Raw genomic sequence first — 13,451 nt, 5'->3', positions numbered from 1 at the left:
TAATAAATAGGATACTATTACATTTAAAAGTGCACATCCTAGTGAGTTAATGCTTTCACATTGTGCCTATAAGTAAATATCACATCAGATTAGATGTGAATAGAGAGATTGATCAGAGAATATTTCACAAGTCTGATTGAAATGAGTGTAAAATTAAATCTGCAGAGAGTGGTATAGTACTAATTCAGTTCTGAGTTGAAAGACAAGACTTGGAAGAAAACCTAATTTCATTTCAGTGTTGACATGATATGTTTCATGAATAGATGACAACACTTTATATGGTCATTTCAACGTTTTAATTGCATGCTGCAAAGGTTTTTTTTCATACAAAATAATTCATGCAGCATCAGTGATTTCAAAAGTGCAAAACGGGTCCAAAAATCACTTTACAGATCAATAAGAGAGCATGCCAAACAGGACCAGAACCACTCCATAAAGCTTGGACGGAGTTTGTTGAAAAACGTGCAAGATTTCTGTATTTTGAGTGTATTTACCAAACGAGACCAAGAAAAATACTTTGTATAGAGAATACCCACATGTCCATCAAGTCCACATATCACACTGGAAGACGTGGAACTATAAGCATTCACAATCATGCTTTTTGACAGTTTTAAAAAATATTCATGAACAATCATTTCAAATTTACAAAAAAAAAGAAAACTAAAACAAAAACTAAACAAAAAATGAGGTAACAGCTTGTAAACATTTTTTGTCACTTTGTTCAGTTTGGCAACATTAAATTCACTCAAAAGATTCAACAGATCGGCCCACGTGTAAACAATTTCCCGTGTTTTACCACAAACTTTACGCACGAACATTGGTCACTGGACTACTTTCCTGTAGTCGTTTTTCGGAAGGAAATGTAATGTTTTTGCATATCTTTTCCTCACTAATAAACACAAGGGGCGTCTTTGAGTGGCTAGTACATGCAGATACAGATCATAACCTGCGGAAGGAAACGCGCACCCGATCCTCACCGGATCTCCGCTCCAGTTCTCCACAGGACCCGCTCTCCGTGCTCTACCTGAGCCCAATCATGACCGTCTCCACGTCTTTAGAGGGTCTCCGGTCCTTTACCAGGAAGTTAATCATGCTCTCCGATTTGATCATCAGGTTGCACCCTAGGAAAAATATGCCGAACACGACGGTAAGCGACAACACGCATAGCACCGCGATTTGCACCACACGCATGACGAAGAGTTTGCGCTCGTCTTGCACCAGCACCAGGGACCCTCCGCCGTCGCCGGTCACCACGTTGTCGGTTCCATTGCCGGAATATGTCGCCAAAGTCCCGGCGAGGGTCTGACTGCCGTTAAACAGCGCGCCCGGGGTCACGTCGAACAAGGAGAAGTTCATGTTTCCTTCCTTTTTATCAGCAAAAAGACTCCACTAGGCAGGCACACACACAGTCTCACCACAAAACCTGGACTCCAAGTAAAACTTTGCGTCATGTGACTTTTCAGACAGAAAGAAGAGGAAGAAATACAAAAATAATACGCTTTAAAAGTCCAGCTTTATGTGAAAACAACGAGTTTTTGCCAGTGCGTAATGACCTCATCCACATCACCAGACTGCAGTCAAACAGCGTCGCATCAGGTGCAGCCAAAAGTACGATTAAACTCAAAGTCTGCGTTCCTCTGGGTTTAAGTGAGTCTTCTTAGACAGTGCGCAAGGTGCAAAACGTCTTTCCCTTTTTGTAATAAGGGTCTGTGTTCGCCTGCGAGCGCTTCTTTTGTGCCAAGTCTGTGGTGCGTTTTAAAGTGATGATGAGTTCCCCGTTGACCACACCACCACTCCTTATCACCAGGGGAGGTAGTCAGAGGTCCTCAGATTATTCGCTGCTGCTCTGATGTGAAAAAAAGAGAAAGACAGAAAACTTTATTTGAACAAGTCTTAATCTGTAATTCAGTCTACCTTTCATTTTATCTTCCTGCTATTATTTTGTGAATAACTGCTACTGACGTAAATGATATCTGCTTCTAATGCAAAATAAGAATTTAACATTAGATGCACATTTTACTACTACAGATTTTGTTTTATTTATTTATCTTCAGAAGTGTAGTAGCCTAAGTTTTTTTAGGAAGCATGTGCATCCTTGTTTCCTAAAAAAATAATAATCCTCTAACAAACAAGGGATACATCGTGTTAGTTTTTTATATACAGAAAATTAGTTTTTAAAGAACAAGTTTAAACTTGGATATTTTGCTTTTCAAAAAACCCGGTAGCACTTATTTATGCACATCAGAAATGCCCAAAGCCAATATTGATTCAGACAGACATTTCTTTTGAATCATGAAATTGTTTGAAAATCATTTTAAAACCTGAAAGCACTCAGTTCAATTGGAATCTAAATGAATTGAAGATTAGCATCTGCTTCTTTGATAGGAATTTATGTGGAGTTTAATGTCTGTTGCTGGGGGAAATATTACCAATATAGGCACAGCCAGCTATAACTTAGACATGAAGACATTAATTAGTAATCTATGATTCAACCATGGTAAATATTTATCTGAAATATTGGCTCCTCTACTTTTGCTTTTTCTGCTGTTTCTTTTCAGGGAGCAGCTTTAATTAAAACCTCTGAGAAGCAGATGGCTCTCTGTTTTTAGTGAATGTGTTAATCAAACATCACTTTGTCTTTCAGGTGTTGTGTGTGACCAGGGGTGATTCTAGGATCAGACCTTAATGAGAATGTGTTACGGAGACAGTGCCTTGAAAAAGTTAAATCAGTAATTTCCTTAGCCGATAATCTCTGAGCTAGCTACTGAACAACAACACCAGCTAACGTTTTTAACTAAACCTGGCCCTTCCTATGTCACAGTAATAACAACCAATTGGATTTTAGTTACTTACATTTGAATTTATGGTTCTAATCTGCAATGGAAATGACCAATTTCTTCTCTGGGGATCTAATTTATAGGGTGGCAGAGATTAAATTTCCCCCCCCCCCCCCCCCCCCCTAAATAGGCTCTAAAAACGCCCATGTGTGTAAGATGACTGGGACACCATTACTAAAGTGGAGTTGAAACCCCTGCAACCTCACCTGTAAAGAAATAGGAACCTCGGGTAAGAATGTTACAGATGCAAATAAACCACATGATGAATTAAGTTAAAAGTTTGAAATCATTATTGATCCTTATTACAATAACGTTCTCTCATAAGTATTCTCTCCCACCTCCTTCTGTATGCAAAATGTGAGGTTTTATTCTATGAGGTCTATACTGTATTGACAGGCTGCATTTATTATCGGTTGAACAGTCTATTTTACCTAATATTATCTCTGCATTTTTCTAAATTATCAGACTTTAAAATAATGGCAATGAGTTTGGGTTGCTCAAAAGATACTTCTCTCTCTTTAGGTCTGCAATTACTTAATCATAATGTCCTTATACCTATAATAATAAAAAAAAAACTCCAGTGAGTGTATATTAGATATCTTATACATATTTAAGATGATTTCTATCCATAAATGAAAATTCTGACTTGTTTGCAATATTCTCCCTTTTTCTAATGAGCTGATATCTACATCAACACAGATTGTTACTGAATGGATGGATAGTTGCCCAGTAAATTTGAAAATAATCTGACTGATAATTTTTCCAGCTAGTCTTTGCTTTAAAATTTCAAACATTACAAATTTATGAAAATATCTCGTCAAATTTTAATGGAAATGTAACTGCTGCAAGGAGGAAAGGCCCTAAAATCACTGAAATGAGGTACTATAACCAAGTTAGAAACTATTTACCTATATCTTGGCACCAATTTTAATCGGCAAAGGATTACAGCTGCTACATTAATACATATGTAAGTATATTGTACATAACACTCTGAAATGTTCTTTAAAAGATACAGAAGATAAATTGCATTCTCCTATTTTATCTCAATACCTCACTTTTACTTAAAATGATGTGAAATTGCACTGATAAACTGAAACCTTTTCTCGTTTTAACTGTATGGTGTCCTTGAATGCTATGAAAGGCGCCAATAAATGTAATGTATTATTATTATAAACAGGTTGATAAAAAGCTGCCTCAAATATTGTGAAACGACTCCCAAAGACTTGTCTGCAGAGCCTGTCAAATTAATCTGCTGTTTGTCTAAAAACAAAGTCTATAAAAATTTAATTTGGGATGCTCCTGACGTCTGGGTAAGCAGCTTTCAGCTACCAACTGACAAGCTTGTGTACAAACATTGATTAGCTCCATCCACAAATACCTTCCATAAGCCTTGAGGTGGTTTACTTTCAGATCGTTTATTAATGGCTGTTAACAGAAGAACAAGGAGCATTTCTCGTGTATAATACGATCAGGTAATCTCATTAGCCTGAGGATTTGGTTGCTGCAAATGAATTCGCAACATGTTAATCAATCCTGCACAATTTGATTCTGTTCTATTATTCATTGCAGTGTGATTATGGAAAGTAGTCTCTACTTACACTTCATCTCTCCATCAATATGTAAATCCTCCACTACAGTTAAAACCTAACAATCAAGGGACCGGAAACTTTGGTTTAAGAAGTGTGTGTGTGTGTGTGTGTGTGTGTGTGTGTGTGTGTGTGTGTACATTTAGGGACCATGATGATCCAAAATCCAAAATCCAATCCATATTAAGTTGATCATAATGATAACTTTTGCAAGAAAGAATAGTACTAAACTATGTTTAGGAATACATGCCTAACTTTCTTTATTTTTTATTATAGGGGTGATCGCCAAGACTTGACAAAATCATTTTATATAGTAAAACATTTTCACAATTTGACGGTGGGGGGGGGGACACAAACGGGTTTCTTGACATGTCCCCCCCATCCCCAGTGGAAATTACACCCTAGCTAATAGTACCTTTTTGAGGCTTTAAACAACAACACTTACTGAAGAATTTACAAATGAGGGGAAAGTAATTGTAAGGTCAGGGAGGAGGACTTTTTTTTAAAGATTTTTTTTTTCTTTTCATGGCCTGTAATGGCCAGGATAGCTTGAAGACAGGAAAGGGGAGAGAGAGGAGGGACGACATGCAGCCAAGGCCTCGGCCTACCTGGGTGCACACTCTACTGGGTGAGTTAGGGGTCACCCCGGAGGAGAAACCTTTAATAAACATGCTACTCCTTTCAAGTTATTCCCAAAATCTTTTCCAAATTTGCTACATCATTATTAAATGTGTTTTTGAAAAAGTTTTTCCACTTGGTAAAGCTTCGTAAACGGAAGAACCTGTGGCTGATTTACAACTTCCGACTCTGGCGTATCAGCCTGAGCATTTGCTGTGAATGCGCCACATTTCATTGATATACCGGTCACAGAAATAGATACTTATCTAACCGGTGGTTATTGTTAGTATAACTGTATATGAAGATATATTCATATGAGGACGCATATAGACATAGTTGTGAGCGTCTGACTTGTTCCTAAGCAACAGTAGACCTGTGAGCCCAGTGACAGATGGTTGGTGAAGTTATTTTGGTTTTAGAGGAGAAGGAGAAGGAGGGAGCGATGAGGTGCTTGGATGGAGGTGGGGGAGAAACATTTTCACTTAACATGGGGGAGTTGGCAGCCTAGCAACACAAACTAAGTGAAGACATCCCTAGCAACAAGGAGGTGGTGTTTGACCCCACCCACGTCCTCTTCGTAATTTACCCCTACGTCCTTTACGTTCGTGATGCTGCCACAGGGCGGACGTGACCGAGGACTCAAAGTGGACACACCCTTTCAAGCCCTTCCACCCCAGAGGGAGCAGACTTTCCTCACAACTTCCCTCTTTTCAATTAACAGATTATTCCTCCTAAGATGCCCCTTTATTAGCTGATCAAAGCACTCACAGAACTGCAAGGAAGCCGCCATGTCCCTGTGTGTGTGTGTGTGTGTGTGTGTGCTGTTATGTGCCAGGAAACACCAAGGCATAGGTAGGTTAACAAAAGTGTGTATTGGATATTGAATATGGATCGACCAAGTAAGACAAATAGCAAGGAAAGTGTTAGAAGCCATGTTTGAAACTAAGGGGCTTTTCACCTTTGGGACTCCTAATCTGCCGAGTGATGTGAAATAAGAAAAACAGTCATTAATTACACACTGATACAGATTGCAGGGACATATTGCCACAGCAGAGTGGTGCCCGACATCAATCCCACTAAACAAGCATCATTAAAGTTATTTTAAGGAGGAGATGAAGCTTTGATTTGCAGGGGGATATTCAACTAAGTATGTGTGTGTGTGTGTGTGTGTGTGTGTCTGTGTGTCAGTCTGTCTGTCTGCACCTACGAGCATCCGTGTTTGAATGGCTTGTGTTAGTTGTGAAACGGATTACAGATTTCACAAATCTGATTGAAAGAAGTCCTCTCCAGTGCAGACATCTCATGCACGTCCCCAGCCGCCACCCATTAACCTTGTTTCCATTAAGACACATCTCAGTAATGCAGGCTATGCTGCTCTGTCTTTTATTTCCCTTTATTTGTCACATTCTGTCTCCTTTATTCCTTCAACTTCTTTCATTACAGGTGTGTCTTGCTTATATTAAACAGCAGGCTACATTAGCCTTGCCACAGTTCTGAAGTCTGGATGCGCTTAAAACAACAACAGAAATGCGCTCTTTTCTTCTTTCCATCCCTCATGTATCCTCAGTTATTCTTTCTCTATTTATTTTACTTTCTCCACATAAACAGTCTCATCCCCTGAGAGGGAAATGTAAGCTGCCGATCCAGAGGGGCTAGAGGAGGGCAAGGCAGATCCGATAGCAAGGCATCACAACACAAATACACATTGTCCCACGTCAGCGACTCCAGGGCACATTTCATAAGCCTGCCAACCCTTCACCTGAGAAAAAAACTCATGTCTCTCCACTTGACCCTCCCACCCGCCAGTTAAACGCAGCAAAGCAGGAAAGGGTAAGCCGGTTGCGGATAACCAAACACTGATTTTGTCTGAGAATGATTGCGTTTTACTATTGACTCTCTGAGACTCAGTGAAAAGCTAAAGGGCCAGATAGCTCTGCAACACAGGTCAGGGACCTTCCATCCCTTTCCCTCCTCCAGCCTGCATCCTCGCTTCTCATTCAGTCTTAATTGGCTGCCATCCGACCCAGTGTCTAGCTATTACTCAAGACAACTGGCGCTATGTTCTTCTGAAAATGCCGTTCATCTGTGGGTGATTGCCACAGACGGCTTTGGAGCCAATAGATCCAAATCAGTCAATACTGAAGAGGGGTTTGATTGACCCCAGGATATTACCTGCCCCATCCACCCACAACCGAGAGCTTAATGCCAGCGGAACAGTTGACTGTCATAGCTGTTCTACTCATTTCTCTATATTTGTCATTTCTTCCCTTGGTAATTCTTGGACCCGGGTGGCAGTAACTTAGCAACAAGCTGGAGAATAACAGCAAGGCACAGGGATAAAGATTCAATAAATGGACAAGTGCAGAGAAAAGAAGCATTGTCTGCCCCCCCCCCCCCCCCCCCATACACACACATACACACAGACACACAACACAACACTTTCCGAAGTTCATTTCAGTCAGGCAATCTTAGCTTTTATCTCTGTTTTTTTGCCTCTTTTCCCTCTTTTTTTTCTTGTTTAAAAGCTGGCAATTTTCACATGCTCCGTTATTTAGTGGAATGGGAAGAGGTTCCTGTGGCGTGCTCTTATCAGTAATAAATTTAGTAAGGAGGAGGACAGACAGCTTGGCTTCACTGTTTCTAGGGAACGCATCATAGTAATTGCTTGGGCAAAATCATTCTGTTTTGAACCCCCCCCCCAAAAAAAAAAATCAAGAAAGGACTACTTAAACTATTTTTGTATATTATATTCCCACTAGGGGTCCTTCTACCACAACTACACAACTTGGTGTTGGCGTTCACAGCTGTAAAAAGTGTGAAAACGTATGAATGCAGTGGTGCAAATGGTCCAGTACAAAAGTTAAAGAATCAAATTATTAAATAATGTATTCATTGTTAATTTGTAGGCTCTATTTGTATTGTATTACTGTGTTCAACAATTTTAGTTTGATTGATTTCACTTATATTTTTCAGTTGAAAAAACTAAAACTTAAATAGGCTATATGAATTTCTATTACTAAAACACACTGATGCCTGGTTTCAGATTCAGAGTGATTTTTCAAAATAATTTGTTAGTATTTTTGTCTTTGTTTCGTTTTGTTTTTTTGCAAACCTACCCATCTGATTTATTTTTTCTTCTTTCTTCTACTTGTAGCTTATAGGAGTTGCAGAGACATCTGTCCAGGGTTTCTTGAGACGAGGTCCAAACACAACCGTGTTGGCTGTGTGTAAAGTGAATGTAGCCTACTGTATGCAAAAGTGAGACTTTTGATGTTGTTATATTCCTCCTCATCTTATCAAAACGTTATCGAACCATTAAGAAGCGAGTGTCAACATGCCGTTCCCAGACAGGCTACATGTAGCCCACTGTATGGAGAGTTGGATGTATGAGGAAGAAAAGCTATGACCCAACATGCGTTAAGCAAGTCAAGAATGAGGAAAGACATTCAAGTTGCGAAGTGAACAAGTCACAGGGAACACACACGGCTCATGTCAAGTCGGCTCCGTTACTCTCCAGCCATGGGAACTTTATTAGACCGTCCAGTGATACTGTTTCTCCTTATGTTGTCAGCATCAAAGGTTTTCGGTAAGTTTATATCACTTGAGCTGCTTTTTGAAATGTTCACCTGCTTAGGCGCCTGGGGGTGCTTCCGCCCGAGTGGTAGCTCATCTTTAAAGATATTACCAACTGTTAATATTTATATGTTCTGATGATTTTTTTTTTTTTTTTTAAATATAATCTTCTCAAACGGAACATAAAGTAACGCTGACTTGAATGGAGAGGACGTTGTGTAATTTGCGCTGCTCTGGAGCTTTCGCCACCTCTCCTTATAAGGGAGTAAAATGGGTTTCTCAAAGCGAGGGGACCAGGGCTCCCCGGGTCTCCTCAGGGAAAAATAATAATTAGGGAATAAGCAGCTGTACATTATATAGGCTATATATATGTGCTTGGGGATTTTACTTTTTCTCAATTAACTCAGAAAGAAAAAAAAAGAAAACTTTATGACTATGTAGACTTTGTAGTTTACTACACTATCAGACTTATTTGGAGCTTAAGTGGTGTAACTAAAAAAAAACATATGGTGTTTTTTCAGTGTATAGGCTACTTTAGGGGCCCTTGACATTGCCAGGTCATTTGGGAATTAATATGATTTTGGGCAGTTATTCAGAGTCCAATGAAGTCCATTTATTATTCTGTCAGATCTCAGACACTTTCTACACAGGTGGATTTACCTTGGCGACAGTGCTTTTGTGTTAACTCTAGTGAGCCACACCCACAGGCCATGCTAGGTAACAAATAAGAAAGTGTTTGGTATTATCTGTTGACCCACTTATAATGAAAAGGTAGGTGTCATTTGCTAACATGGTCAAATGGCAAGAATAAGGATTAGCATCATTAACGTTATGGGTAAACTGCACAGAGACTACTCTTGTGAAGGACTGAATGATGGACGGTATCTGCATTTGTGGTGGTTGAACAGAGCTCATTGGCACTGATTAAAAAGTGTGGTCAACAGTTATCTTTGTCAGTCTCTTGAAAGTGAAAGGAAATGCATTTTGTGCTGTGTTGGAATATAGCTTTTACTCAAGAACTGTACTTAAAGTTCTAATTCAAGGTACTTGAGTATTTCCATTTTCTGCTACTTTCTTATTCTTCTCTTACTGTACTTATTTACAGACTCAGATTAGTAATACAAAATATAATCAGACAAAATGATGATGTATTATTATGGATAAAGATAAGACTTTATTTATCCCTTGGTGACATTCACAAGCTGCCTGTATGGATAGTAACCTTTAGCAGCTGCAACATTTAAGTTATCAATAAACATTATTCTGAATTGGGTGCATTCTGTATAAAGAGTACTTTTACTTTTTGTAACAGTATTTCTAGGTTGGCTACTTTTAATTTAGCAAAACATCTGAGTACTTCTTCCAACACTGTTTTGTGTTACATTTCTGTTTGTGTGATTACCAAAGGTTCCAACATCTGCACATCACAAGGAGTCACCACTTGTCAACGGTGCTTGGCTGTTCACCCTACCTGTGCATGGTGCTCTCAGGAGGTAAAAACACCAGACGTCCACATACACACAGTGTCTAGTCGCCCCTCCCATTCATTGCTCAGTGCAACAAGTTGGAACAGAAACCTCATTTGCCAACAGCATTCTTCTTGTGGTCATCCTGGTTGTTCTTTAACATGCTATACAGTACATTGTAGCCTCTGAACTGTTACAAGAAGAAAATGGGTGTTTTCTCAGGGCTCCTGTACACGGAAGACACATAAGAACTTATGGATGTTCTTTAATGCAATGGTACTTTATTTAGGAGTATGGAAAAGGGGGATCCAGCGCATCCCGCTGCGACCTGAAGCAGAATCTGCTGAATGGAGGGTGCAGTAAGACAGCTGTGGAGTTTCCCTCCAGCACCCTGAGTATTCAGGAGAACAAACGCTCAGTGACAAGGCCTCGGGTACTGCTGACGATGTCACACAGATAAAGCCTCAGAAAATCCATATGGCACTAAGGCCAGGTACTTTTACACCCATCAAGACATCACCTATACAACCAGTTGCTAACAACCATGACCTGATCAACACAGTGGAGACCCCAAGAAACATTATTTTTTTGTGCATGCACTAAAAGCCTGATACACCAGAGCTGGTTGCACATCTTTAACATACTGATTCTGTATTTTATTATTATCTAATATTTAATCATTTCACTTTAAAGACAACAAAAAGATTCAGGGACATCCAATTTATCTCATGCAATCAACCCTCTGCTCTTTCTCTCTCAGGAGATACCAAGCATTTCACCGTGTCAGTGAAACAGGTGGAGGATTACCCAGTGGACCTCTACTATCTGGGGATCTTTCATATTCAATGAAGGATGACTTGGCTCGCCTTCGCACCTTGGGCAACGAGCTTGCAGTGGCCATGGGCCGCACCACAAGCAACCTACGCGGGGTTGGAGCCTTTGTGGACAAGACCACCTCCCCTACATGTACATGTATCCTCCAGAGGCAGTCAAAAACCCTTGCTACGGGTAGGTATTGTTGATGGTACATTTGAGGAGGAGAAAGTTGAAATGGAGATTTTCGAATATTCTGAGAAAGTCCTTCCAGTTCCCCTTCACTGATTCCTATCCCCCATTCACTTATTAATACAAATAGAATTCACGACACATGCCTGGCTCAATTTGGGTTCAAGCATGTCCTGTCACTGACGGAGAGGGTGGCTCGCTTCACTGAGGAGGTGGGGAAACAGCAGGTGTCTAGAAATAGAGATGCTCCAGAGGGTGGATTTGATGCTGTCATGCAGGCTGTGGTCTGTAAGGTATGAAAATGTCATTACATACACATGCTTGCAGAGCATGTGCATACATATACACTACCGTTCAAAAGTTTGGGGTCACTTAGAAATGTACATTGCACTCCATTATAGTCAGAATACCAGCTGAGATCAGTTGCATTGTTTTATTTAACCGGCAGCAGTTTTCATATTACATTATGTGCTTACATAATTGCAAAAGGGTTCTCCAATGCTTTTTCAGTAAGTTCATTAAAATTATACCATATTAGTAAACAGAATGTGCCTTTGGAACATTGGATGAATGGTTGCTGATAATGGGCAATGTAGATATTGCATTAAAGATCAGCCACCCACCCAAATCAGCTGGTATTCTGTCTCCATGGAGTGGTATGGAAATTTGTAATTGACCCCAAACTTTTGACCAGTAGTGTACATACAGTATTAGTTTTTAATTTTACTTGCCATCTTATTTCTGTGTTCATCGTCATCAGGACAAGATTGGCTGGCGTCCGGATGCCTCGCACCTTTTGGTATTCACACACGGATGCCAAAACTCACACAGCCCTGGATGGACGTATAGCTGGAATTGTCCAACCCAATGATGGAGTGTGTTACCTTGATAATGATAATGTTTACAACAAATCCACTGTGCTGGTAAAGTCATAAATTAAAATACATCAATAATTCACTTTTTATAGTTTCAGAGTTGTTTAACATAACCTACTTCCATTGAAGACAATTTGCTTCCTGTGTTTTTCAGGACTATCCCTCTTTGGCACTCATAACAGACAAAATGTCTGAAAACAACATAAATCTAATTTTTGCTGTGACCAGCTATGTGGTGCCGCTTTACCAGGTAACTGCACTGCTTGTGCAGCATTAATTTCTTTAAGTTATGAAAAACATAAAACTGTGTCATCATCTTGCTGTCATGCCTGTCATTTCAGGAGTACAGTCAGCTCATTCCAGGCACAACTGTGGGAACTCTGTCCGATGACTCTGGGAATGTTATTCAGCTCATTGAGGATGCTTATGCGGTAAGAATTTCCCAAATGGAGCACAATATGTATGTAACATCTGTAAACTGATACAATTTAACTGTTTAACCTTATAAATTGGTGTTGAGCAGAAAATTCGCTCTAAAGTGGAGCTGGAACTACTGGGAGTCCCAGAAGAGCTGAATCTCTCCTTCAATGCCACATGCCTAAACGGAGAGGTCATCCGTGGACTTAAGTCTTGCTCTGGCCTCAAGATTGGAGACACAGTACGTATGTGTTGAGATGCTGATACGCACATCTGATATCTCCACACACAGATTTTCACAGAGACATTTCCTCCTCTTCAGGTGTCATTCAGTGTGGAGGCTCAGTTGCGTGGCTGCCCCAAAGAGAAGAGCCGCACTTTTACCATCAAACCTCGAGGCTTCAAGGATTCCCTGGAAGTCACGATGGACTTTGCTTGTGGCTGCGAGTGTGAGGCCAAGGCCGAAGCCAAGAGTCCCATCTGTAGCAAAGGCAATGGGACCTACGAGTGCGGTGTGTGTCAGTGTCACCAGGGTCGTCTGGGCCCACGCTGCGAGTGCTCAGTGGAGGACTACAGTCCGTCTGATGATGCCAACTGCATCCCAAAGCCAGAAGGTCCAAGCTGCAGTGGGAGAGGAGACTGTTTGTGCGGACAGTGTTCCTGCCATGCAAATGAGTTTGGTCAGGTGTGGGGCAATACTGCGAATGGACGACTTCAACTGCTTGCGCTTCAAAGGGTCACTGTGCTCCGGTGAGTAGATACACGTCTTTTATTATGATCAGTGTCAGTGTTCTTTGCAGCTTTGCCAAGACCAATATGACATTTTGCTTTGTCAAGGTTTCCCCACCATCAAAAAACATGTACAAGGTTCTCCAGTCAGTGCCCTTGATCAAGATCTGGAGTTGGTGCCTGGTGTTGAAATGGCTGCCACTGCTCCCTTGAAGGATGGCTTAAATGCAGAGAAGGAATTTTGCTACATGTATGTGATGTGACAATAAAGTACCTTAACCTTTACAAAGTAAAAAACATTTTTAAAACAAGACCAACACGGTCTTGACCGTATGCCAATTTTCC

General features: G+C 40.4%; 1 protein-coding gene and 1 pseudogene across 1 annotated transcript; one reads left to right on the top strand and one right to left on the bottom strand.

The window, feature by feature from the left end:
* Positions 1-268: 268 nt before the first annotated feature.
* LOC116674407 (reprimo-like protein) lies at positions 269-1,791 on the bottom strand. The gene has a single exon (XM_032506889.1). The coding sequence runs from the start codon at positions 1,354-1,356 to the stop codon at positions 1,021-1,023; it is 336 nt and encodes a 111-aa protein (XP_032362780.1). The 5' UTR covers positions 1,357-1,791; the 3' UTR covers positions 269-1,020.
* A 6,718-nt stretch (positions 1,792-8,509) lies between these two features.
* On the top strand, positions 8,510-13,127 carry LOC116674408 (integrin beta-3-like; annotated as a pseudogene).
* Positions 13,128-13,451: the final 324 nt, after the last annotated feature.

Source organism: Etheostoma spectabile, unplaced genomic scaffold (assembly GCF_008692095.1).
Source record: "Etheostoma spectabile isolate EspeVRDwgs_2016 unplaced genomic scaffold, UIUC_Espe_1.0 scaffold00000170, whole genome shotgun sequence".
NCBI lineage: Eukaryota > Metazoa > Chordata > Actinopteri > Perciformes > Percidae > Etheostoma > Etheostoma spectabile.
This window is presented reverse-complemented; position numbering and strand designations above follow the sequence as displayed.

Excerpts from the sequence above, each read along its gene's own strand:
- LOC116674407 (XM_032506889.1), bottom strand. The coding sequence starts at position 1,356 with ATGAACTTCTCCTTGTTCGACGTGACCCCGGGCGCGCTGTTTAACGGC.